The 26314-nt window shown below is 33.6% G+C and overlaps 1 protein-coding gene across 4 annotated transcripts; it reads right to left on the reverse strand.

Moving 5' to 3' along the window:
• Nucleotides 1-10844: 10844 nt before the first annotated feature.
• LOC125218957 lies at nt 10845-25820 on the reverse strand. 4 transcript variants are annotated; one of them, XM_048120783.1, is made up of 28 exons: nt 25474-25820; nt 24809-24968; nt 24190-24282; nt 23863-23965; nt 23553-23724; nt 19092-19266; nt 18489-18617; nt 17981-18374; nt 17781-17833; nt 17051-17683; nt 16428-16493; nt 16098-16205; nt 15791-16027; nt 15543-15590; nt 15257-15403; nt 14627-14791; nt 14487-14549; nt 14012-14122; nt 13837-13920; nt 13708-13755; nt 13489-13563; nt 13140-13235; nt 12743-12823; nt 12593-12664; nt 11976-12020; nt 11799-11882; nt 11610-11713; nt 10845-11230 (listed from the first exon to the last, which is right to left on the reverse strand). In XM_048120783.1, exons 1-28 carry the CDS (start codon nt 25677-25679, stop codon nt 11134-11136), a joined length of 3849 nt encoding a protein of 1282 aa, XP_047976740.1. In that variant the 5' UTR covers nt 25680-25820; the 3' UTR covers nt 10845-11133. The 4 variants fall into 4 exon arrangements, with proteins under 4 accessions (XP_047976740.1, XP_047976739.1, XP_047976738.1 ...); XM_048120782.1 differs by having other exon boundaries at nt 17766-17833; XM_048120781.1 differs by having other exon boundaries at nt 17781-18374.
• Between the last annotated feature and the right edge of the window lie 494 nt (nt 25821-26314).

The following is a 26314-nucleotide window of genomic DNA, read 5'->3' on the forward strand; positions in this document are numbered from 1 at the left end:
TTTTAGTATGATAAGAATAAGTACTATACATATATATAAAAAAATATCAATATAGTACAGTACATAAAAAAGTGACCTTTATCATGAAAATAATTGAAGTCTTTTGCTCTTTTCCATTTCATGGTGGTTTACAAATTTCTTCTATGACATTTTTGGCATAGAATATGTGCATCTTTTTTTGTACAAATCTGACTCATTTTTTAGAGAAGCTCACTTGAAAAGAAGTCACTACTTTTCTGACCACAATAATTAAAAAAAAAAAAACAGAAAATGCAAAAAATAAAAACAAATTGGTTGTTAATGATGTGGACATATTTCTTTTTCATTATTTATAATTCTTTTACTAATTGGAAGCTTTAACTTTAATATCTTTTTAATCCAATATTCTCAAATTAGAGAAATGTTGCTCTTTTCCTTGAGCATATTTCTAATTTAGGGAAAAGGTGAATAACCAAAAGCTGTGGGTTTATTCTTTATGTTTGATCATATATGGCGGTGTTTAATTTCTTTCTATTCAAGTTGATGATTGAAGATAATGTACTTTAATTACATGATTTTCATGAATATATGTATGTGTCAATTGCATAAAAGTTCTTTTTAAGAGATTAAGTTAATCACACATTTATTTACTCGGGAATTTATTATTTATGTTTTAGGATATGACGCTTTTCTAAATTAACTATTTTTCTTAACCAAATTAAACTTTTTTGTATTTACAGCCTTGCATTGCTAGCAATAACTTAGCAAAAAAGCAAATACTTCAACAAATTGAAAGTAGAAAAAGGAACAATATATATTTACAGTGGGCAAAGTTATCTATATAAGTGTGGTCCATCGCCCTCCAATATTTTTCAAAAATACTCATGAATTAGTTACTCCATAATTAAGAAAATAAAGTACTATTCTATATCATAGTATTTATTTATGTTTTATTTTTAAAAACATACTTGTTGCTCCTTGAACTTATGTTACTAAACTTGGTCCCCCTCAACAACTATTTCTAGTTTCGTCACTATATAGGTAATTATTCATATACTCTTTCCGTCCAAGAAAAATGTCTCATTCTCCTATTTCGAAACGTCCGCAACTTAAAATTTTATGTACTTTTTTTCCATTTTCAGTAAGTGGACCCCACGCACACCATTCAATCACCACGCTCACATTTCATTATAAAATGAGATCTTAAATTAGTAGAATATGATTTAAATACAACATGTACTAAGCAATCCTGTCTCTATAAATATACACATCCAGCACATAATTGTACGTAAATATAGGCTATGCACACAACACAACACAATAATGATGATGAAATGATTAATTTAGAAAAATGCATGCATCCATAATTGAAAACGTGTTTACACAAAAATGAAACATCACAAATAAAACAGATAATGTACATGTGAAATACTCCCTCCGTCCCAGTTTAAGAGTCACATTTAGAATTTTCCATATTTGGTCATGTAATTTTACCCCATTCTTCATCATAATTATATCAAAATGTCATTATCTGCATTAAAATAAATCAAAACAAAAATAAAAAATCAAAAAGTCAAAAAGGGACTCACCTTCAACTAACTTACTTCATTTATTACACACTCCGTCATCTCACTTCATTTATTACACACTTCCACTCTTTCTTAAAACCCGAGCCATAACAATAACTGACTCCAAATATGGGACGGAGGGAGCAGTAGTAAGTACACTAAGTGCAAGCAATGAAGAGTGGAGGTGCATGTATCTATATTTGTACGTATATGAGTCCAAAATTCCCAACAGAGCATGCATGCAGAGAGGAGTGATGTAATTGGTAGAGAATTTTCTTGTTTGAGGGAGAGAGAGAGAGAAAGATAGAAGGGGGGGCCTGGGTTGAAACTGATGAAACAAAATCCAGCTATAATTAAGCCTGTCTTATTTTCAGATGACAAAAATTTCACCAGTGCCTCTGCACACCAGTTCCGGCCCCCACACCTCTCTCTCTCTCATCCTCTTCCAAATATCTACTATATGTCTAATTATGCTTCTTTAGGTTAAACATTCATAATAATGTTGTAACTATAGTTGATGTAATTAAACAAATGGATGTATCAACAGGGTTGTGTTTGTGTGCTAACTAATTTAAAGCAATAACTAATAACTTTCAATATTTTGCATTAAAATTATCAACACAAAGACATAATTATATCAATAAAACATGTAAATTTAAAATGTCAACACAAAGACATAAGTTTATCAGCACAAGAAGATTGATAAATTTATGTCTTTGTGTTGATGTTTTTAACATACAAAATTGATATTAGTTATTAGTTATTATCATAACTTAGTTAGTATTTGATCACACACCTGTATCTCTCAACATATTCAAATTGGTGTGATGGTCTTATTCATTTAAGTAATTATGATGCAAGAAAGAGAAGTACTTAATCGTCAAACCCTAATGAAGTTCTAATCTCAAAGTTAAATGTGTGCTACTTTGGGTGGAACATTGGTAATAATGTTGTACTTATAACTTTGGTTTGAAGTATTGTAGTAGTATTAAGCAACATTGTGGAATTGGATGAACCAGTAATATTTTTGTGAAATTGCTAATATATGTAGTGACAGAAAAAGAAAAAGTTATATAGGTACTATCCTAAATCAATGATTGATAATAGGGGTGAGAGGTTCATGAGATTTATATAGTGGTTTGAGTTCTTTCTTTACAACGATGTGAGATATTGTTATGGTTATTTTTTTTTCATTTGCCAACACTCTCTGCCAAACCCTTCTATCTGGCTTAAATTTTAAGTTCAGATATACTATTGATCAGTTAAATTTGACCCAAAGTCAGTCACTCGATATGGAATATTGTTTATATTCTTTGTGAACAAAAAGACATTGTTTAATCCATAGATGACGACAACTTCCATGTATGATTTTTGGACTGTTATATCAAATTTAATCTCACTGCAACTTTATATTGTGATATAATTGCGAAGTAATCCAAAATTCATGATTTTTCCTGTTGATTTTAAAAGTTACATCTAGCTAGCTAGACCTGCATGTGGACAAACTTCATGTTTTTTCAACGATTCGACATTCATCAACGAACCCATTTTTATTTATTACCTGATTTTTCTTAATTAAGTGTATTGTATCATCATGCAAACTCAAGATGTCTAACTCATATAAGTTACAAAACTTTAAACTTTTTTCAAGTTGGACAAAAGGGAGTAGGCAACATTAAGTACATGCTTCAATATCATGAAAAAGAAATACAAAAGTATATTATCCCTTTAACTTAATTCCACTATTGTAAGGTGATACATAACTAAATTTAATAAAAGGAAAGGACAAAGGAAAAGATAGTGAATAGATTGGCATATTATTATATGGTACAAATGTTATAATGCATGAGACTATAACGTAGAAATGCTAGCAAGTTTTCTTCTTCGATAGGTGGGAATCTCCCTACCTAGCTGAGGGATATACATGTATATTAAATATAAATAAAAAATATATATATTATCTATCAAATCTTTCACTTCATATAACAAAGCTCAATACCAAATAATTTCGCGCCATATGCCATGGAAATTATTATTATATATTATTTGATGTATGTTAACATATTACTCCATATTGGAAGATAAAAAACCACGTGGCCTCACTCACCAATAGTTGCTTTTCTAAAATCGGCAAGCTTACTAATAATATGATCATTATGTTAACCAATGAATAATAATAGAACCAACCCCGGGCCACCAAGACTAGCACTATGAATAATAAAGATAATTAAATTAAAATAATAATAATAATTATTATTATTATTATAATAATAATTATTATTATTATTATTATTATTATAATTATTATTATTATTGTAACAATAATAACTTTTCTTAAATTGGCAAGCCTATTGATAATATGATCATTATGTTAACCATTAATAATAATAGAAACAATTATCCCACCAAGACTATGTACAAAATAATGAAAATAATAATACTTCCTCCGTCCGCGAAATGTTGTCCTAGTTTGACTCGGCACGGGTTTTAAGAAAAGTGAATGGAAAAAGTTAATGGAATATATGTCCCACATTTATATATTGGTTTTATAATAGAATGTTAGTGTAATGAGTTATGAGTTAATTGAAAGTATGGTCCATTTACCAGAAATGGAAAGAAAAAAAAGAAGCAAAGTGGACAACATTTCACAGACGGAGAGTTTTGGGAGGGGGTGTGTTTGTTTGTGTGTGTGTTTTAATTATTACTGTTATTCTAGTATTTTAATTAAAAAAAAATCAAGTGAAAAAATGGAACTATCGTGCACTAGAAAAGGTACTACAAGGAAAAGCAAGATACTAAATATATTCCATTGGTGCATGAAAATGGTAGGGTATGACCCATTACACATTCAATTAATAGATAAAAAAAATGAGAGAATAGAATAATTTAATTACATACATACATACTTTAATATTCGTCAAGCAATACGTTACCTGATTTTTTTATTAATTAGTACTACTTGAGGAACCTTTAAGTCGGCAAATGACATGTCTAATTTCGGCTATTGGGGATCTCAAGCTTTGCTTAACATTATGTTAATTAAAGAGAAGTATAATATTCATAATTAAGAAAACCAAATAAAAATAGTAGCCAAGTGACTAAATACCTAAGATCATGCAATAGTAGTTATTCTAGAACACATGTACATAAGATCATGTAGAGTAAATGAAACTATTGAACTTTCTACATGTCGTGATAGAATAGAATAATTGTGTAATAGAGACAAACAGAAACATAAAGACACACAGAATTTACGTGGTTTATCTAACGTTGTGTTGGCTAGGTCCACAGGCAGGAAACGAAAAATAGATTGTATTCAGAGTGTTTTCAGATTACAGAATTATGTGCCCTACTTCTATTTAAATAGGCACACAGCGAGACTTTCGTTCGGCTAGCGGTAAATTATACGGATTGAAGGCATACTAACACTGTGTTTGTCTCTGTGTTTGTCTTCCAATTGTTGATCATGTTGGATGCAAATGGCTAGTTCCATTCTCATCCTTTTTATACTCTAAATCATCTAGCTTATGTGTGCCTATAGCTCGAATAATTTCAATTCATTTTTATTAATTTATCAAACTGAATAATTTATATATTGAATTACCATTCATGATCCATACCAAATCCAGATCATTGTTCAGAAATTTAATTTTTTCGGTGCACTATTTATATTTATAAAACACAAACCCTCCTAGTATGAATATTCTATTACATACAAGATTGAATAAAGAATAATTGTTGATTTAATAGAAAGTAAAGTTATCCTCCAAATTATTCAAAAAGACAATAGTATAGAATCTAAAATAATTGATATTAAATATATAAAAAAGTGGTAACTTTGGGCAATCCATTTGGTGGAATAATAGTTTATACATAGTCAACTTTGATCACTTCAAAATCTTATAGTATTACTCAAAAACTGAAAGAAGCATAAATACTCGTTACCAATTTATGTCTTATCAAAATCATGTCACTTCCTTGAGAGTGACAGGTAAAGTGGCTTATCCTCTGAGAAGACAGAATTATTTAACTTAAATTCAATTAATATTGGGAAAGCAAAGGGCACTAACTCTTAACTAACAGATGTTGGGAAATGAAATTTTTATCTATATTAATTAGTTTTTATTACACCGAAAGTCACATTTTTTTTCACTTTTCCAAACATTCAAACCGCCTACATTAATTTGACATTTTAGTTCAAACTGATTTATACTATTAACTTAGAACACTATAAAAGTTAAATCTATTGACAATGAGGTAAAATAAGTCAACTAGTTAATCCGACATTCTTTTCATTAGATAGAATGATGAATAAAAATATGTTATCTATGCAGATGGAAACTCCAATAATTTTTATGTTTTGACATGAATGAGAATATGATTGAAGGTCGGTTAGTGTTATCATGGAAATTCCAATAATTTTATGTTTTGACATGAATGAGAATATAATTGAAGGTTGGTTAGTGGAGTAAGAAGTAAGAATAGTACAATTAGAATAAGGTTACATTTAATTGAAACTCAATACATTATCATTATTATTTGTTCATATTATTGCACCATTATATGTATAGGGTTCAAACTTTATAAAATAGAGATAAAATTAATCCAGCGGTGGAAAAAGAGTGGTGGTCTTATCATTCTTGACTATAAATGCACTAGGCATTTAGACTCTGTCAATAATATTAAATACTGTTCAATGGTAGCATGCGTGCCTCAGTAATAGTCAGTCAATTCATCCTATGACTATATATATACAAGCTTCAAAGTTCAAATTAGATAGGAATTGCACATCTTTTCTGACCAAAAATTATTTTAAATAACTCATAAATATTTTCATATATTCTAGATATTTTATACTGTCAATAATGTTCATTCATTACATTGAGAAAATCGATTCATTTCATTAAATAATTAAAGATGTGAATTTGAAATACTGAGGAAATCTTATAAATTATAATGGGATTATTCATCTCTTTTCCTTCTTAAGCTAAAGAAAAGAGTGATACGTCAAGAAATTCCCTAATTCATTTTGTATTCATAACTTATTATGCTCTAGTTGTTGTCAATTGATTTTAAATACTCAGAAAACTACCTAATGGTCCAGTTTCGTGTTTTGGACTTTGGTTTAGTTCATGTCGTCGTCTTGGTATTCTTTTATCTTACTCTTTGGTTATCAGATCCGATTATTTTTATTGTTTGTCACCTAAATTTTGTATTTTGTATTGTCATTATTTTTGTGGATTTTGTATGTAAAGTTTCTAACGTTGAGCATTTTCACCCTATTGAAAAAAAGTAGATATTTGAAGGAGTACTTTTCATCTATTTCATTGAAAGATGTCATTAATTTTGTTGCAGATGATTTGCATCATTGAAAGATGCCATTCTTCATTTTATTTAAATTATTTTATATCATATTTTTTTGGTAGCAAATTCAAAGATGCGAATCGTGTGGCATTCAGAAAAATGGCAGAGCCGTATGGTTTTAGTTCCAATGGCACAAAAAAGAGAAGAAAAAAAGGGTCCACTCTTAATGCAATAATAATAATATTGTATAGTAGTATTTGAGAAGAATTACTATTATCCAGTGTATATCTTAAAGTTGGACTGCCTCTCATTTGTAGGGTACATTAAATTCTCTTTTGTCTCTATATTCAAGCTTTTAATTCAACATGCACTACCTTACCTAGCATCATTAATTAGGAATATCTGAATGAATAAAGTTATGCAATCACAATGGCCATAAAAGAGTACTTTTTGTAATTTTTTAATAAAATATAGTAATAATAAATCAAGGGTCTTATTTAATGCTCTAATATATTTGCATTACTACCTCTTAACTATTCTAGAAGAAGGGGTGATTTGACTCCAATAAAAGTAACCATCATTATAAGGTAAATTAAATAATAAAATCAGTTTTATTTGAATATGCATGGCTGAATATCAATTACCCTATATATTAGTAGAAGGTAGGATATTTGTGAATCTTTATTAAAAAGTTATAATTAAAATATATCCTATTGAAAGTTTATTAGAATTTAAAATCTAGCTAGCCTCCAAAAGTCTTTTATGTTACTAAATGTGATTTATGTTGGTACGTGTTTGATTTCCCTTCGCCCAAAAGTTTAAGAAAATGAATAAAAATGAAGCCATATTAGCAAGATGTCTAGAGTGTGGAGATTGGAACAATGTGAAAGAAAGAGAGAAAAGTAATTGGACAACTAACTAATTTGTAGGTGAAATTAAGTGGTTTGACAAAATTAAATTATTGTTCAAGTGATTTGACTATCAAAATTTAGACACTAATTACTTTAGTGGGATATATCAACAAATCAGAAAACTAGAAACTGCACGAAGAGTCTCACTATTATAATACTGTCTGTGAACATAAAAGTTATCATCATATACTTATTCATAATTATTTTATTATTATTTAGTATTAATAACTTTGAAATAATTTATTCTAATAATTAATTCTTAATTTTTAAAATACAAATCAAATATTAAAAATAATGCTAAACTGTAATTGGATTAATATTTTTTGTTACATGATTATGCATAATATGTTAGCTTTCTTATAATTATTACTCCTATATCAGTAACTTTTTAATAGTATAGAATACTTTAGAATTCATTTTACATATATAATTGTGGTATGCAATTTAATTTTAATTTTTTATAGTATTAACATACTTTATTGTCCATGAAAAATAAATATAGTGAATATATAAAAATCGAATTTATCATTGCATTATGTCATGCATGATCTTGATATGTCTGAACTTTGTTCCCTTTGAGAGACTTTTAAGTCAAATTAAACTACCAATTTCACACTTCTCTCATACTAACTTTTATACTTTGGCTTGTGACAATATAAAAATATCTAATTGGACTTATATGCTAGAACGAAATCACTCAATTTTAGTCAATAAATTACAATTTAAACTTATTGACGATCATTTGAAAAGGCAAGCAAAATATATTGGAGAGATAGAAAAGGATAGACATAGATTTATCCATTAGCAAAAAAGTAGCATGTCTCAACATATTTAGTAGTTCCATTACAAAGGGATCTCTAGCTAATTATTATACTTTGTTGATGAGTTTGACGACTATATATATTACGTATAAGGCCCAACAACGCAATCGCATAATTATCTCATATTTTTGGAAATTAGATATTTCAAATATTAATACAAGTTGTCATTTTTAGCACGATTTCGGGCCCCCAGTGTAAGAATTATTATATGGTGAAATTAGTGTTTGGCTTTAATTGTTGATTATTCATTGCAATTTCCACCATTCAATTCACATATATAGATAATAGATTACGTTTGAAATGAAGATGACAATTTCGTGCAACTACAAACGTGCTAGACTATTATACCATACACCAATTCTACCATAGTTCAAAATATAATATAAGTGTATAAATCATCTTTATTCCTATCATCGAATGTAGTCATTGATGTACACAAAAGTAAGAAGGGGCTCGAGTCTCTACCAAGCTGAAAAAAACTTTCTTTATTTGTATAAATTATATGTTCTTATCATCGAAGATAGTCACGGACTGACACACATAGAAAGTAAGAAGGGACTTCAGTCTCTAGCAAAATAAAATAAATTATTTATATAACATCGTCGAAAGTTTGGTATTTGGTTAGAATCATTGTGTAAGAAGCCATCATCATCACATCGAAATTCAGGTGGAATCAAGGGGAATTAACCGATTCCATACTGGCCAAAAAACTCTGTTAAATTTGGTCTTTAGAGCTATCGCCAACCCTACGATGATGTAGCTTCGTCCCAACCCTGAAGGGCGGAGGTTTACTTCCATTTTTTATCTCATCGGCATACGTTCCAGTGACAATCACCACACTGCTTTTGTCTTCCAAAGCATGTGACGACCAGCTTCTTCACATTCTATAAGTTTTATTTTCTGGATCCATTTTTTTGGGTATTGATTCTATCTTATCTTATCCACATTTATATATATAAGTATAGAGTTAATATATGTATCTAACTATTTGAACTATTTACATTCCTCAAATCTATTTTATTTTACTAAATGATATAATCATATAAATCTCGAAACTAGAGCCTATCTCATGACTTTGTGCAATGTGGAATTTTTTTTCACTTTCTTTATTTTAGTGGATATGCAATAGTTATCCAAAGCTTGTGGTAGTCTATTGCAAAAGCTTTTCCCAATTCACACAAATGAAATTAATACAATAGTAATAATAATATAGTAAGTATTAAATTGGACTTCATGAAACCATATACATATCAAACAATTCGACCTCTCATGGTGGCCCAGCCGTACACACGTGACGATTTAGGGTCATGTGTATTTAAAAACATTATAATTTCACAATATCTTACAAACTGTATAATGGATATGTCACACCACCACAGAAACCCTAGTGCATCACACTATACAACTTGTTGTAGGAAAATAAAATGTCACATATATATAAACAGCCAAACGTCATGAGTGGTAACACATGCATTTGGAGAGGGAAAATCGGAACACACTATCTAAAGCTGCAGGGAGATTTCTGTGGTGGTGTGATGCACTAGGGTTTTACATGGAGAAAATATCGTATTGTGTCGCAACGTTAAGAGAGACATCGGGTGAATTTATTCACGGAAGAGGGTTTCAAGTAATCGTCTGATCATGTCAGCATCAAAATCTTGATTGGTTGCGAAATTAGAATGAATCAATAATTCAATACTCCCATCCGTCCCGGTTTAAGAGTTAGAATTAGTTATGACATGAGTTTTAAGAAATTGGTTGAGTGTGTAATAAATGAAGTGAGATGGTGAAGTATGTAATAAATTAAGTGAGTTGGTGGTTTGACTTTTTGGTTTTTCCTTTTTTTTTATATAGATAATGGCATTTGGGTGTAATTTTGATGAATAATGAAATAAAATTTTATGTTCAAAATATGAAAGATTCTAAATGTGACTTCTAAACTTTATGGCAAAATATTACTTTTAAACTGGGACGGAGGGAGTAATTTACAAGCAAATTTTGAAACTAGTAGTATGCAAGACCAAAATTTGATTAAAAAAATTAGGAAAGTACACCAAAAATACCCCTCATTATTATTTTCTTATGATATTTTTTTTTCTCATCATTGTTGCCATCATCATATCGTATTATTATTGAAGTCATTTTGATATATTGAACTAAATATATAGATATTTTATAAATTAGGCATCATTTACCTTTGTTGATTCAATTTCATAATTCAAATGAATGTTCACTTATAATTTTCAGCATGTAGATCAAGATGAGCACAACACATTAAATTTATACCATAAGGTAGTTATAACAAGAATTGCTATTATACTCCCTACAAACATCCTACACCCTGCAAACCACAACTCAGATGGAGGAACCATCACTCAGACTCGAATGACTCCCTCATCGAGCAAGGGAACGAGGAACTACCCACTGGCAATTCCAAAAAACAGCTCCGGAGCCACGCTGCCTGGTAGTATTTTTGCAGCCATATGAGCAATGTGACATGACATGATCACCCTGATTGTTTACAGCTTTGGTATTCCAGTTTTGCTCGTGTCAATGAGCCGGGCCATCGGAGGCCTGCAGATACGAAGCAGCGTGTGGTTGCTGCATGTGTGGTTCAGAGGCAAGGCCAAGAAGCAATAGGGTTGTCCTGCCATAGTCACCATATTATAAGATCAGAACAATAATCATAGAGATATACATATATAACAGGGCCGATTACGCGAAGCAATGTGATCTTTTTGTCACATTATATTTGATTTTCCTATATCAATTTAGATTTTGTCATCACCCCTAGACATAGATACACGTCGTATTGAACTGGATAAACAATTCTCGTGTTAGTCTTTTATAAACGTGATTACTTCTGATTATTTCCTAACACCCTTAACAACCTTGTTATGATCATGGTGACGAAGTAACATGGATTTTCTCGTCTCTATCACATGCACTCGACTCGAGAGGGGGGCTAGAGAATTACTAAAATATTATGTTGAAAAGAAACTAAAGAAATGCCAAGCTTCACATACCTAGGCACAGAGGTTTTAATACTTGACTGGTTTGTAAAAGCAGTAAGTGGACCACGAAGATTCGGATACTTGCTTAGAGCGCTTTCAAGCTGAGGAGACGGCATCTGCAAGCAGATATGTAGAGTTTGTATGAAAACGGAAAAGGTCAAGGAACAAGATTTCAAAACACAAAAACCGAACCATATATACCTGGAGCAATACGTTGAAGGAATGTGGCTGTGTTTGAGAGATACATTTCAAGAAGCCAACCCATAGTTTTGGCATTCTCCAAACCTGCACATTATCATAACATAAAGTCAGTTCTCTCGTGATTCCTCTAACCACGGAAACGCTCAATTATCACTTCGATGCTGCAAGGCAACTTACCTGCTTGTTGACGAGTTTAGACAAGATTTCCATGACAAAATCAACCTGGAATCAATCAGAAGGGTGAATTAGCAACAAAAAATCAGTCATTTATAAAGATTCAAATGGCGGAAAACAAAATGAAGCTATGACTATAGGAGCCGTGATGAAATCCAGGTTTCATCAGTGGAATCACAGCCATCCAAGACTCTAGATACAAATTGGTCCAGACAGATAAATTGAGAAATCACCGTAAGCATATTAAGATCGACATAACAGGCTATACCGAGACTAGTACTCAGCCTAACATATATTCCAGAAACTGAAGAATGTACCAAAAACAGGAGGAGGATATGCAAAGATCTCAGTGTGTTAATTGAGATGTAAGCAGAATGGAAGATGTCAGTTCAAGTTGACTACTAGTATCGTCTTTTTAGGCGTCCAACTACTAAATCATATTTTCATATTGAAAACATTTGGCACCCATTTGGTTGGAAAGGAAGCAAAGTTGTGAAATGGGATAACAATGAAAACATTAACCTATCTTGAGTTAAGAAGAACAATTGATGAATTCAAAAGACGCAATATTACAGAATGTGAATAAACCCACAAAATAGTTCGAGAGGCACTGAATTTACCAGTGTCGGAAAAGCATCAATTGCTTGGATTACAGTTCTCATGAAGAGCAGTGGAAGTGGAGTTCGGTCAACCTGAAAACAAAAAAAGAGCAACGTTGATACAGTGTGTCACTGGGAACACTTGCATTCATGAACATAACCTATACGTACCATCTGGTTTAAGGCCTTAGCCAGGACTTGCTGTGTAAAAACCGTGCGCTGCTCAAAACAAGCTGAGCAAGTATCCGTGATCTGATAATCAATTGCACAAGATTATTCGGATAGAACATATACATGACAGTTTCTGCTACAACAAACTATCAAGATATTTTATCTAGACTTTACAAAGTACAGAACTGGCTTTAATGGAGAATCATAGCAACATGAGAAACTTTCAATGGAAAGACGGGTGCATTAAGAATCTGGGTCAGCAGCTTAATAATAAGGTGCACCTTAATAAAAAAGAAGGACGAGAGTGCATATAAATCTGATCTTAAGAAATACACTTCTTTACATATATAAAACTAAACTTAATAACAAGAAGTATATAACGAGCTTGGACAAACACCTTTTTCAGTGGAAGACTATCTCTCTCAGGAGAAATGTCATGGATTGCCACCAAGACTTCAACAGGCGTTAATGCAGGACCTGTATGAGCAGAGCCCTGTAGACAAAAAGCAGATATTGAAATCTTAGGAACACGAGAACAAACTTAATTAAAATTCCGAAAACTTATTTATCAACAATTCTCACATTCATATTTACCAATAACCAAATATAATGTATACGATTATGTCCCAAAAACAGGACAGTTATAATTTTCTTTTCTCTTGAATTATGCCTCAAATGCAATAAATGCAATTCAAATAAACAATAACCAATAATAAGTCCTGAGAAGATATCAAACTTATATGTACCTGTAATATATGAGCCAGTGCCATCTGAAACTTGGGTAGAGGGAGCTGGACAAGCCGAGGGAAAATAGGTAAAACCTGGAAACACATAAAAAAATAAACGATTTCATACAGGGAATTAGTTGTGCCGCAATATAAAATTTCTCAATGTCAAGAAATGTAAAAGAACCACAATGTTGAATTTATAGAACTGAAATTCGGAAAATAGGGTAGACGGAGCACCTCATCTCTAGAAAAAGCGGATATGATAGGAATAAGAATAGAAGCATCCTGCAGTGCAAAAATCTCATAATGATGAAAAGATCAGCTAAGTAATAAGGAGTAAAGGTATAAAAGGGCACCAGTAAGAACCTTCAGCCTAGTTTCATATAAATGTTTAACAGTCACCACCAAATCTGTAGGTGGTGCTCGCCCTTCGGATAACAAATGAAGAACCTTCAGGTGAAACCAAAATTATCAGCATTTCACGAAGAGTAAAATCAAGAAAATGCTAGAGAACTAATATGAGAAGACAGGGACAAGCAACCTGTGTCAACAAATCTTCACTTCCTTGGGGTGGATTTGATATTATATGAAGTAATTCTGAATACGATGACCCCAGAGCCCTCATCAAGACGTTCATATGACGATGGACAGCCTACATAACCATTTTTTTGGTAAAAAGGGCTTGGTGAAAACGGTGGAGCTATTTAAAGCTATAAACAACAACAAACTCCCATCCGATGAAGTAAAGCAGTAAGAATTTTTTTATATGCATGAGACTGATAGTACTTCTTATCATCTAGTAAGATCCACATATACAAAAATCAAGATTGCAAAGAACAGCTTTACAGACATATAGCAAATCAAAAAACTAGATGAGGCAAAGGATCAGCATGACCCCAGATAGCATCATAAAAGAGTTGTATAGAATTTGGTAGTTATAGGAGACAACTATTACGTTTGAGATACTTCAGTGAATAATTAAAAATGTAATTTAACTAAATATTATGGATAAAGACCTGCTTAACAGCCTTCGAAGCACGGACATAACTGTCAAAAACCAGTTGAAGAAGAATTGGTTTCTACAAAGACAAAAATGAAACATCAGAAAAGAATAAGCAAAATATGCATCATAACTTCGTGTGTCTCCTCAGCCAACCTTAGCACAGAGTGCAAAAAATAAGGACATTAGCCTGTGAGCTTGAGAAAATATATTTGATGAATCATCTAGGGGTGCATCCTGAACCCCTTTCATAGTCTCATTTGGAGAAATCCCAGGCTCAGAAACCTGAGAGCCACTAGTGGATGTTTCTGCACTTCCTACCTGAATGCAGAGGAATAGATAAAAGGGTATTATTAACGAGCAAAAAGTACTACAAAAAATCAGTAAGTTTATTTTTAGTATTGGGTTGCGAGGTTTGGCTTGCTCTTAATTTATATTTCATATTTAAACCGATTAACCGAATGAATTATCCATGACACATCACAACTCTCCTTGGCATAATTTACCAATCCTTCTAATCGAATGAATCACGTAAACATGATGCATGCCGAGTATATAGTCCAATTGCACACAATTGACAAATCTTTCAGTCAAGGAAATCGTTCTTCCAGTAAACTTACATGAAACAAAGGAAAAATTAATTTACCACATGGGTTGCATCACAGAATGACTATCCCAAGTATAATTATAAAGAGAATGAACAGAGACAATAACAGATAGAATTAACACATTAAATTCCTACGAGTAACGTAATAAATGTAAATAACAAGATCACATGTAACGGACCTGTCCTCCAATTCTTCTGTCAGAATTTGCAGACTCTGACAGTAATAAATCTGAAGAATGCTGATCTACAGCTGAGAAGAACATGTTCTTAGCAAATTGCTCGATGCTGTCAGAAATAAAGCTAACTGCATAGAGTTTGTTTGACACCTGACAATGGCAAAGAGAGAGAGGTTCAAAAATTTTAGAAGAGAAACAACTTCGGTCCAAAGTTCCTCACAGATAATACACTCTCTTAAGACAGGCACATAGACAATGGAAATATAAGATAGATTGGCAGCTTCCTCACCAGGCGTATAGCTTTAGCCTGGATATCGTCCTTTGGGTGCACAGTACACTGCCATGTGGAATTGCAAAGTTAAAGAAGAGATCAATTTGGTACAACCAGCAAGAAATCAAAAGCTGCCAAAAAGAATGTGCATACAGATTATACTAGCTTGAGCTAGTACAAGATGGAAAATTATCTTCACGGTTGATTTTCTAAATGTACAAATCTACACTATGTCCCTTCTTGGCGTAATATCATGCGAAACTTACCTTCAAAGCTATATCTAGACATGCTTGGCGAATGAGAGGGCGACTAAGAATTAAGCTCCACACTGCTCCAAGGCCCTGAGTGACACGATCACCATCACGGCCATCAGTTCCAGAATGACTTTTGGTACACATGTCATCTAGCATCCCCAATATGGAATCAGGTATGTGGGGAACTTCACCGAGAAGTCGGCTAAAAGACTTGTTAGATGCTGGTAGATCAACTAGCAAAGATTTTGCCTGCATTTGAAATTCAAAGTATCATATATTTTGGGCAACTCTAATACAGATAAGTTAAAAGATCTCCTACCACTGCCAGAAGGAAATTGTCATATACAGCAGCAGCAGCAGATGATGCAGAGTCTGAGATAACAAGACTATGGAGATGGTATAGGATATGCAACACAAGCTCGTGACCCTGAGAAAAAAATTATTAAGAAAACTAACCAACAAAGCTTCAAAATATAATGAGAAAACCAACACAGCTGATTATTCATTTTACAGAGGCTACATTGATGTAGAGAGTAGTAATACTTAAATCTATATCACACAATTAAGAATAAGATGGGAACTAAAATGTAAGGATTGTGGGAGAAACAAGCAAAAAATCAGATTCATGCTAAGGGAGAGAGAGAGGGACCTTTTGCTGTTCATAATCTGATATAATCAGTTTCTTCACCATCTCAGTCACATCACTAACATCAATCTACAAAAAAGCACATGGAAAAACTCAGGACCACTGATAGGAATAGATTCTTTAGTACCAGAATGTGCAGAGGTTTACTAAGAGATGTCAAGCAACAGTTCATGATTCCAATTGAGCCATTTAGTTTTCATTCAAGGATTTCCTTTAACTATGAAGATCTTTTAGATATGAAGTTCCTATTCTGAAGGAAATCAAAAAGTTTGCATGGAGCAGTTGAAACAATAATAACTTTGTGTCATCAAGACCTACAGTTCATTATCAACAAGCAGATTTATTTGCTCTAGTGACAAAATTTACTCTTGTTTAAGTAATTGCTTCTGTGTTAGTGACAGGATTAAGATAAATAGTGTGTATTTAGTGAATAAACATTTACATTCAGATTTTTCTCATTAAACAGCTTTCAATGAATCCAGCTCGATAAAATCTCTATTAAAACATAAAACAATACTAAGGAGAGGAAATCCCTGTTTAAAGATCTTGGAAAACCAACAAAGGAGTAAGGAAGTGAGAAAAAATCACTAAAACAACAAATTATTCAGGGAAATCTTAGGGCATGCCTGTGCGAACAGTCGGGCCACCACTGCAATTTGTGTTTGTTTAATATCTGTTCTGTGTGAATTCTGGTACTTGTTAATTATCCGTTCAAGTGCCAGTCTTTTGACATGTATTTGATGATCTTCATCCAGCTCAATGTACAAGGGAAGCACTGGCAACTCAGCAGATCCACTCTCAGATGCTTCAGCATTTGAAATATCTGGCAGTGGTTCATCAGATTCTTCTGATGAAGGTGAGTAGGCCTCATCAAGCATGGCCACATCCATTGATGCATGAGAAACAATGTCCTCAGCTTTGCTAAAAGATGGTGACATATGTACAGAATAATCTGCATCCTTATCTGGAGTGATTGCGTTGGCATCAAAATCAAGGACTTCATCGTTCTGGATAGACTCGTCCACTTCAATTGTCATTGGGGAGTCTGGAAGATTTATGTCAGTTTGAATTGTGGGCATCAGAGGCTGAGGAGCAATTTCAGGAACAGATTGAGGTACCGATATGAGTGCGCTGGAGGAGCTGACAGGGTCGAAATCAGACTGTACAGTTGGAAATTGGACAACATTATCTTCCAAAACAGATGTTGGAGGCACATCAACAGGAACCACCAACCGTCTTGGATCAAGACGACGAGGATCCTGGAAGGTTCATCGAATGTTAAGGAATAGTTAGAGACGAAATAAATAAAAAACCAATTTAAGGATGGGGCTCCCCTCTCACCAAGAAAAACCTTACCCTTCGTGGATCACGTTTAGAATCTGTAGATAGATTAGCAGAAGCAAATGTATCTGAAACAGCAAAGTTAGTCGTGCTCAATGATGAAGCAGGTAATTGAGCCGAATGGTCTAACGTCTGCATAGAAGTTGCCAAACCATTCGATGCAACTACATGGGTAGGATCGCTTGAGTCACTGTGATGTTTCGAAGACAAGTTACCATATTTTGTCAAAGGAGGTGGATTCTTGGGCAAGTGCTTCATATTTGTGATGACTATATCAGCAAGTAGATCGGCATGGATATTGGATATAAGAATTTCCAGAGACTCCACTCCTCTTTCTCCTTCGGCAATTAAAGCGCCAATCATAGCAATCATCTGCTCCACAGGAGTTAGACCACCATCCAACACAGGGGGCTTAGCAGATATGCCATTAACATGATCCTGCCTAGCATCATTAGTATCCGCTGCGGCATTTGTATTGGTATGAGGACCATGACGCAGCCTCTTCGAAGAGCCATCATAAATATTATTCTGATCCTCATGGTCGAATTGAGCGGTCCTTTTCTTAGTAGAATCCCCTGAAATATGCAACTGATTTGACAGCTGATCATCCTAAAGAAAAATACCCAATTACAAAATTAGATAATGTGTGTCGGTATGTATATTATTAGCGATCAAAGAGACCAAATAACAAAAACATATCTCTTCTTCCAAACCCATATATACCTTATTGATCTGAAGATCACGTGAAGCACGTTCATTGTTCCTCATGATTTTATCTATTTGGCGGGTAACTTGATCAGCAGCATCTCCAGCATTCATTGCTCTTAACTCTTTAAGCAATTTCTCTCTTGACTGGTAAAAATGAACAATTTCTAAATAAGACTTTTTAATAGTGATTGATATACTTTCTAAATTGCTTATAGGTTGAGTAGCAACAGACTTATGATCTTATAGACTTGGGTGATTCTTGACAGAACAAATATTTTATCACATTGATGGCTCTCAAATGTGCACAAGTATGTCTGCATTGACACTAGAATTAACCAAGCTTTATTTCAATGAGTTAATGAGCTTTTCGAGAGATTTATGAAATCCTAAATGCATTGGATCTCCATAATAATGAATGGAATATAAACACAGCAACTGCCTTAGACTCAGATAGATAAAAACATACATAAAACAATCAGTATGCATGCTAGCATGACAAATGTTGGATTTATGAGTATTGTCAAATTCTATATAAGTATGGAGTGACTGATCTGATGCTTCGAAAAGAATGATGATACAATTAGAAGTTATAAAGAAGCAATACAATATGGACTTTACCTCGGTCATGAAAGGATGTGTACACCTTAAAAACCCTAGAAATGCAGTTCTCAGAGAATACTGAATGCTGGCTGTGTGGCGGCCTTTAGCCATCTCTACACTTGGACTAAAATCAAGCAGTGCCTTCAAGACAGTTTTGTAGTAGACAGGCCTTTTCCTTGCAATAGCTACAAGACTGAACATAGTGATGTTAGATTCTGTTGACAATCGAGTAGCTATGCATCTGATAAAAGGTTAATATTTTCTACCAACAAACTCATACACATCAGAGATAAAAGGCATCTTTGAGATGTGACCCCAAAAAATGAATACAAAGATCACAACCTATAGACCCTTGATCTAGGTGCAGGGAAATTATAAGAAGTAGCTCCAATCAGACACAAACAGCTCCAGTAACAAAACTTAAAAGTATATAATACACACTCAATTAGTCAGAGTATGAGAAGATACATACATCCATGATATTCAGAACAAATAAACCAAGAACAGTGATACTAAGTATCACAATAATCTAACTCCAACTACCCTCACCGTGTATACACTCTATCCCTTCACTTTTAGTTTGACAAACAAACAGGGACAAGACCATAGGTCACTTTCATGAACCAATACATTCATTCGTCACAAAACAGTTAATGAAAAGGGTGGCTAAGAAAACTGAGAAGCCCAGCATCAAAGCACATAAACAAACATCAAGACCTGAAGCTCTACAAGAAAAACATCCAACTCCACCTACCCTCCCCTGGTATACACTCTATCCCTTCACTCCTAGTTTGACAAACAAACAGGGACAAGACCATAGGTCACTTTCATGAACCAATACATTTATTCGTCACAAAACAGTTAATGAAAAGGGTGGCAAAGAAAACTGAGAATCCCAGCATCAAAGCACATAAACAAACATCAAGACCTGAAGCTCTACAAGAAAAACATCCAACTCCATCTACCCTCCCCTGGTATACACTCTATCCCTTCACTCCTAGTTTGATAAACAAACAGGGCCAAAATCACAGCTCACTTTCATAAACCAAACGATTGATTCATCACAAAACAGTTACTGAAAAGTAAATCAATCAGAACTGAATGGCACAGCATCAAAGTGGTAAACATAATAACAAAAGCTGAAGCACTACGAAAAAACAATCAATGCAATAAAAAAAGCTTGGTGTAGTATAAATGAAACGACTGGATGCCATAACCAAAACTGGACATCCCAAAATCAAAATCAAATACAGCACACAAAAACACCCCACATATCATTTCCCGCTTGGGAAAAGGCCATGCATCATTATATCCACAGAGAAAGTTCCCATGTTAACATCTGATCATCAGATATAAAAGAAGCTAACCTAAAGATGTAAAGATACAGTAATGCTGCCCCAGGTGGCACAACAAGAGTATTAGACTAAGCAAGAGAAAAGGAGTTTTGGGATGCAATAATACCCAAAGCTTAGAGACCATCCCAGACCACGTGAAAACTGTTGTTAACTTCAAATCCATAATGTTAACTAATTATGGACTTCATACCACACGATTAATATCAAAAACAAGACACAGCCATGGGATCACCCAAATGATATATAACCCCATCCCCTACTAATCTTGACAGTTCAAAAACTTTACCCAAAAGAATGACAAACTTTCATAACGAGGAAACAGGTCCCCTCCTGAGTAAGGTTGCTCAAATTCAACCTTAGATAGTCAAACCGTAAGCTCTATAAGCATGTTATAATTTAACTGTTCAAGGGGACTCAGAACACAGAGAACAAAGGGAAGCTACGACCGAGAATGCAGAGGTATGGTTCATAAAATGAAGCAGCTCACAAATAAGCTTGCCTATTAATCAGAAATCATTTCTAACTTAAATCTTCAGATTAATATACTAAGTCAAGCAAAAGAATGATATGTATTGCACCTCTAAAATTGAAATATTAGTTATCCCCAAAAGAGCAGAAGTATCAAAAGATGTGGTTTGTATATTAAGGCACAGTCATGAAACCAAATTAGCACCATTGATGATTAGCCTTAATTAGGGCAGTGAAATCGCACAGAAGCACAAGTCTCGGAACTAATTTACAACAGCAACAGGACATAACTTCATTAGCACACCTCCACATTCTGTGTACAACAAAGTCCTATCAAAAGACAAATGTGTATGAACTTCAAAATACTCTCTGTTGATTCAAGCAACTTATATGATTTCTTTTGGCCTATAATGAATATTGAACTCAAATTGTCATCTCATGATTGACATAATGTAGATTTTTGGAATACTGTATGTTAATGGTTGTGTTTCAAGAGATGATTTGGCAATGCTTAATCTTGTTGTACCGCCGTCAAGGTGTTGTCATCTCATGATGAGCCTGCTTCCATAGGTAAACTAAATATGCCTGCAAAAACTTGTGTTTGGATCAATCTAACTTTACCCGACCAAATAGATTGTTGCAGAAGTTCATCTGGAAGCATCGGCATATATATTCACAAGAAAATGCTGATACGCATGGCTGGATGGAATTTGTTGCACAAGTAAACTAGTTGTTAAAGAACTCACATCAGATAGAAAAGCACAAACACTTATATACATCAACAGAACAGTATTTACAGGTTGCACATGTTGCAACCATATGTTCATACAAAAGATGTGCTGTAACTGGTGAGTATTTTGGTCTCACAAAACAATTATATACAATGCAATAGGTTGCTTGGTGAAATGGTTTTAGATCCAATCAGATAAAATTTATCTATGACCTAATCAGTCCTATCAAACACCAATGTTGTTGGCATCAGCTAATGCTTACTTCCCTTATCTGAACCACCAATTCAGCAGTCCCAGGCAAACTGCCATTTAACGCCACGCTAACATTTCTGGACAGCATGCTGCAATGATAGCACAAAAAAGGCAGTTGAACTTATACTAAAACAAGTTGCCAACTTCAGTAACCCCTCCCGAAAAGAGGTGGCCTTTACGTGCACTCCACTATGATGCAGATTACCTCATAGGTGCAATTTGCCAGAATATCTACATCAACAAACATTTTAGCACCTTGCTTGTTGTTTGATCAATATAGAACATGCTCCAAAATAAATAAAACCACAGAGTTGCAAACATAACATATACAAAATCAACATTCCCACAAAAGATGCGAGCATATTGACAAGGTTCAAAAAATTGCACAGAAGCTTTTTAGAAGGAAATGCCATCGAAAACTGCATGAAATTTTATTTTAAAACTGGAAACAACTTGCATTTAACAGTTATTATATGGAAGTGCAGCCTTCACATCTAATCTACAATGCAACAGAAACGTACAGTTAATGTCATTGCAAGTGAAAAAACACAGCAAAACACATAACATTGTGAGATAATAACCACTTAGTAGAATCTGTAGAACAAAGGTCTCAGATATAAGTAAGCAAGAGTACAGGAGAAAACATTATACACACAGGCAAAAAGTAAATACGGTTAAAACACAACTTGCAAAGGAACACACCATACTCTAGAACAAATATCTTTGAGAATACACAACTCAAACATGTTATGTCAGCAAACAGTGGTAGACATCGACATATATTATTAAATATGAGCGCAAATATGTTAGATTTTATTGTTAAGAGGGGAAAAATGGGAATCTGAGTTAAATATTAAAATAAGTTAATAAGGAACTTATACACATGTCAACAGACAAAACTTACCAAAAAGAGAAAAGCCAATCATTTAACAAATGTACAGATAAGCCAACGAGACAAAATCATGCTCAGAAAATATGGCCAGACAGCTATAAGAGGTCAACACTTTCCTGCCCAACCCTCATGCCCTTAACAAGTCAAATTATTTCCCCAACACATCCATTCAATCGCTTCTTCATTTATGATATCATTTCATTGAGTCAAAAGGTTCAGACTAATAACCAAAAAACATCATTGATGATGCTACAAACCATGTGCATAGGGACATAAACAGATCAATATATAATGTTGTTTCATTAAATAAAAGATTGCATTAATATTAGTATCTCGTATTTTCAAATGATACTTTCCAAAAAAAGAACTAATGTTTCATAATCATATCCAAGCCTATGAAATTGGATTTGTATGATTTAATCATACTTTAATTATATAGTCCAGTTACAAATGCACAAGGCATGCACCTTAAGGAGAGGCGGCCAGTAATAGCCTCAGGTCGCACGCCTCTGTCAGGGTTTGAGGCTTAAGCCTCACCTGACTGACGCAGACGCCTCAGGCGTTGCGGCAACGCTAAGGCCAAGTCTAAAATATGGATTGTTTTAAGGTTTCTGAATCTGTTTTTTGGGGCCCAAACATAGTTACAAGAAAAATTCCCAATCATTTTAAACTTCAAATTAAAAGTTTTAAATCCCATTCAAATTGAAGCAAACTAATAAACATCACACGGACTCCACATATTGCAAGATAAAATATTGAAGGTCAATACAAAAAGGCTCACCTATTAACAGTAGTAATTGTCAAGCAACCAGGTAAATTATTAGCTGACAGCAAAATTTCCAAAAAGATCCCTAGATATCTATTTGCGTCAGACATGAGGGCAGGAGGATTCAGAATAGGATGACTCTCCGCTATCCATGAGATGTTAAACATCCTACCTTGCCTCACCATTACTGCATACAAAGCAAATTGTAAATGTCATAGTTGAAAATTCTGAAAATGTATAACGCTACAAAAGAAAGAACATTGATGAAAAGGTAATCTATCATCAATAGCTTTCTAATTAATCCCATTACCAAAAATGCTCTTACCTTCAGGGTTGCACATTTCAAACTCAGTTGAATCCAATGTGAAGCATAAAATAAATGTTTCAAGAAACTTTATCCCTAACAACTTTGGAGCAATAGGCCCTGCCTGCAAAAATATCTGGAAATCAGCCACAATCTACAAAAGTTCAGAAAACAAGCACCACATATCTCCGCACAATGAGAATTCTAGAGAAATTATTCAATCATTTAAGGTTAATGACCAAGAGAACAAATCAACACATGAATGCTTAAATTATGCATCAGCAAAACAGTATGAGAAGTTGGTATGTTCGGAAGTAAAAGACAGTATGTTAACAACATTAGACCTACCTCAAAGATAATGGCCAAAACAGTATCCCTAAATTTGATCAGCCCTGTCCAAAGCTCTTCAAGCCATCTCCCAACTATATCACGCCGTTGATGCTGTAATATTTCAAAATACAGCTTTAAGATTCATACGTAAACATGAGCTTACATTAACAATCCAACAGTACAAAACAGATCAAGTGAAAGTAAATAAAGAGATGAATGGTTTTCATGCATAGACCATACTGATAAGATAAACAACTGAGGAGCCATCTACATATACTGATACAAAATACTGTTATATATATGCATGTAATTTTGTTTACGGAGAAAATTATTGAACAAGAGATTCTTGAGATTCTAAATTAAGTTTCGGAAACATTTCCTGACAAAGAGAATTTTGTCTTCATACAGCTATAGAGTACAGAGCAACTCAAAAATCAAGAACGTAATTTATTTATTAATTAATTTATTGAAATGTTGTATCACAAGAAGACAAGAAAGATATGCATATTCACATACAGAAACAGCATGCAAAATTCTAGAGTTCACAAACACACAGTTCCATCCACAGATACAGACACAGAGACGCACTTGCACATAATACATGCAGGGAATGAGAGTAGAGAGAAGAGAAAAACACCTGTAAAGCCAACTCTTCCAGCACGCAAGAGAAAACTTTTGTGCCAGTGATAATAGATTGCTTTACAACAATGGGATTATTATCTTTCAAAAATGTCAATAAGACGGGAAATAGTATGCAAAGATGTTCGCTTAGTTTGGCCCCAACCTCATCAATTACCCTGTCAACCAATACCACAGTTAAATGGTGAAACATGCTACCCAACAAAGTAGGGCTACCGAAATACGCCAAAACTGCAAAGCCAGTGTTTTAAGTTGAGGGCAGTTTGCAAGAGAGACACATCAAAACAAGGCCTATAGGAGTATACAAGGTGGGAAGTCAATGCTAGCACTTAGCAGTATACACCGTAGGCAAAGGCTAATGCTATTATTTATTCAAAAGTTTCAATTTTGACGATTAGCCAGACTATAGATTTAAAAGGTTCATTATATTTAACCAGAACGATGTGAATTCATAAGTTAATTTATACCAATTGCATTAAAAGGACCAAATAAAAAGCACCCTATACATGAACTAATAAAATCTGACCATAATGTGATTTTGCACTGCATCAACAAACATTAAAACCAAAACAGACATAAATAATAACTTCAATTTTGAAAACCTACTCCCCAGCAAAAAAAATCAGTGAAAAAAAATGGGGAAATTTTAAAATGATTACTCACTCAAGGAGATATTTCCTGACTAGCGTTTCGGGGGAAGACTGAAGCTCGGCCAAGTAAGGGAAAAGCTCCGCCGCCTGCGACGGCTCAATAGAAAACAAGATATCTTTGGCCTGCTTCAATGACGACAGCTTGACGGCCAAATCGCCATGGTTGTTGGCGGCGGCGAGCAGGGAGAGCGCCTGGTCCCTCGCCAGGGCGGCGGCCATTGAATATTGATTGAGAAAAGAGGGGAAATTGGAGGTGCAGTTAGAGGAGAGGGTTTCTAGGGTTTTGAATTGGGGAAGAAGGAAAATCAGATTTGGAATGGCGGATATTGATGAGGTCGTATACCGTTCAGAAAAAATCGTTTTCGGGAAAAATAATACTCTGAATTTTTGTTATGATCAATTTTAATACCAACATTGTATTTTTTTCGATATGTCTTATCAATATTAAATTGCAATCTATAATCTATAGTAAATACCAAAACTTCAATATGTCACATTATATTGCTTTACATGAAAAATTCATATTGTTATTGTATTATTGTTACTGTATTGAAATCTTATTATAACCATATTGAAAATTTCATATTTTCAGTATTTTTTCAATGTGATAAGCCCAGTATATTTGGTATTTCGATATTTTTCTCCCACTTTTTAGGAAATAGTGTGTGACTTCTCAACTTATAGTCTTAGTAACTAAGTTGCTCTTTATTGTCATTTATTTTGAATTTTGTAAGTGTTGTGAGTAGAAAGTTGATTCAAGAATAATCTGTCTTGTAAGTGTCACAATAGTTTTGTAAAGGAGTTGGATTCAAACCTCAACCGAACTTGATAAGATTTTCAAGTCTGGCTCGGGT

The sequence above is a fragment of the Salvia hispanica genome, chromosome 4 (assembly GCF_023119035.1).
Source record: "Salvia hispanica cultivar TCC Black 2014 chromosome 4, UniMelb_Shisp_WGS_1.0, whole genome shotgun sequence".
NCBI classification, from domain to species: Eukaryota; Viridiplantae; Streptophyta; class Magnoliopsida; order Lamiales; family Lamiaceae; genus Salvia; species Salvia hispanica.

Excerpts from the sequence above, each read along its gene's own strand:
- LOC125218957 (XM_048120779.1), bottom strand. The coding sequence starts at position 25,679 with ATGGCCGCCGCCCTGGCGAGGGACCAGGCGCTCTCCCTGCTCGCCGCC. Across the intron at positions 14,550-14,626 it reads TTTTTGCACTCTGTGCTAAG|AAACCAATTCTTCTTCAACT; the intron begins GTTGGCTGAGGA and ends TTGTCTTTGTAG. Across the intron at positions 12,021-12,592 it reads TTGATGCTTTTCCGACACTG|GTTGATTTTGTCATGGAAAT; the intron begins GTAAATTCAGTG and ends GATTGATTCCAG.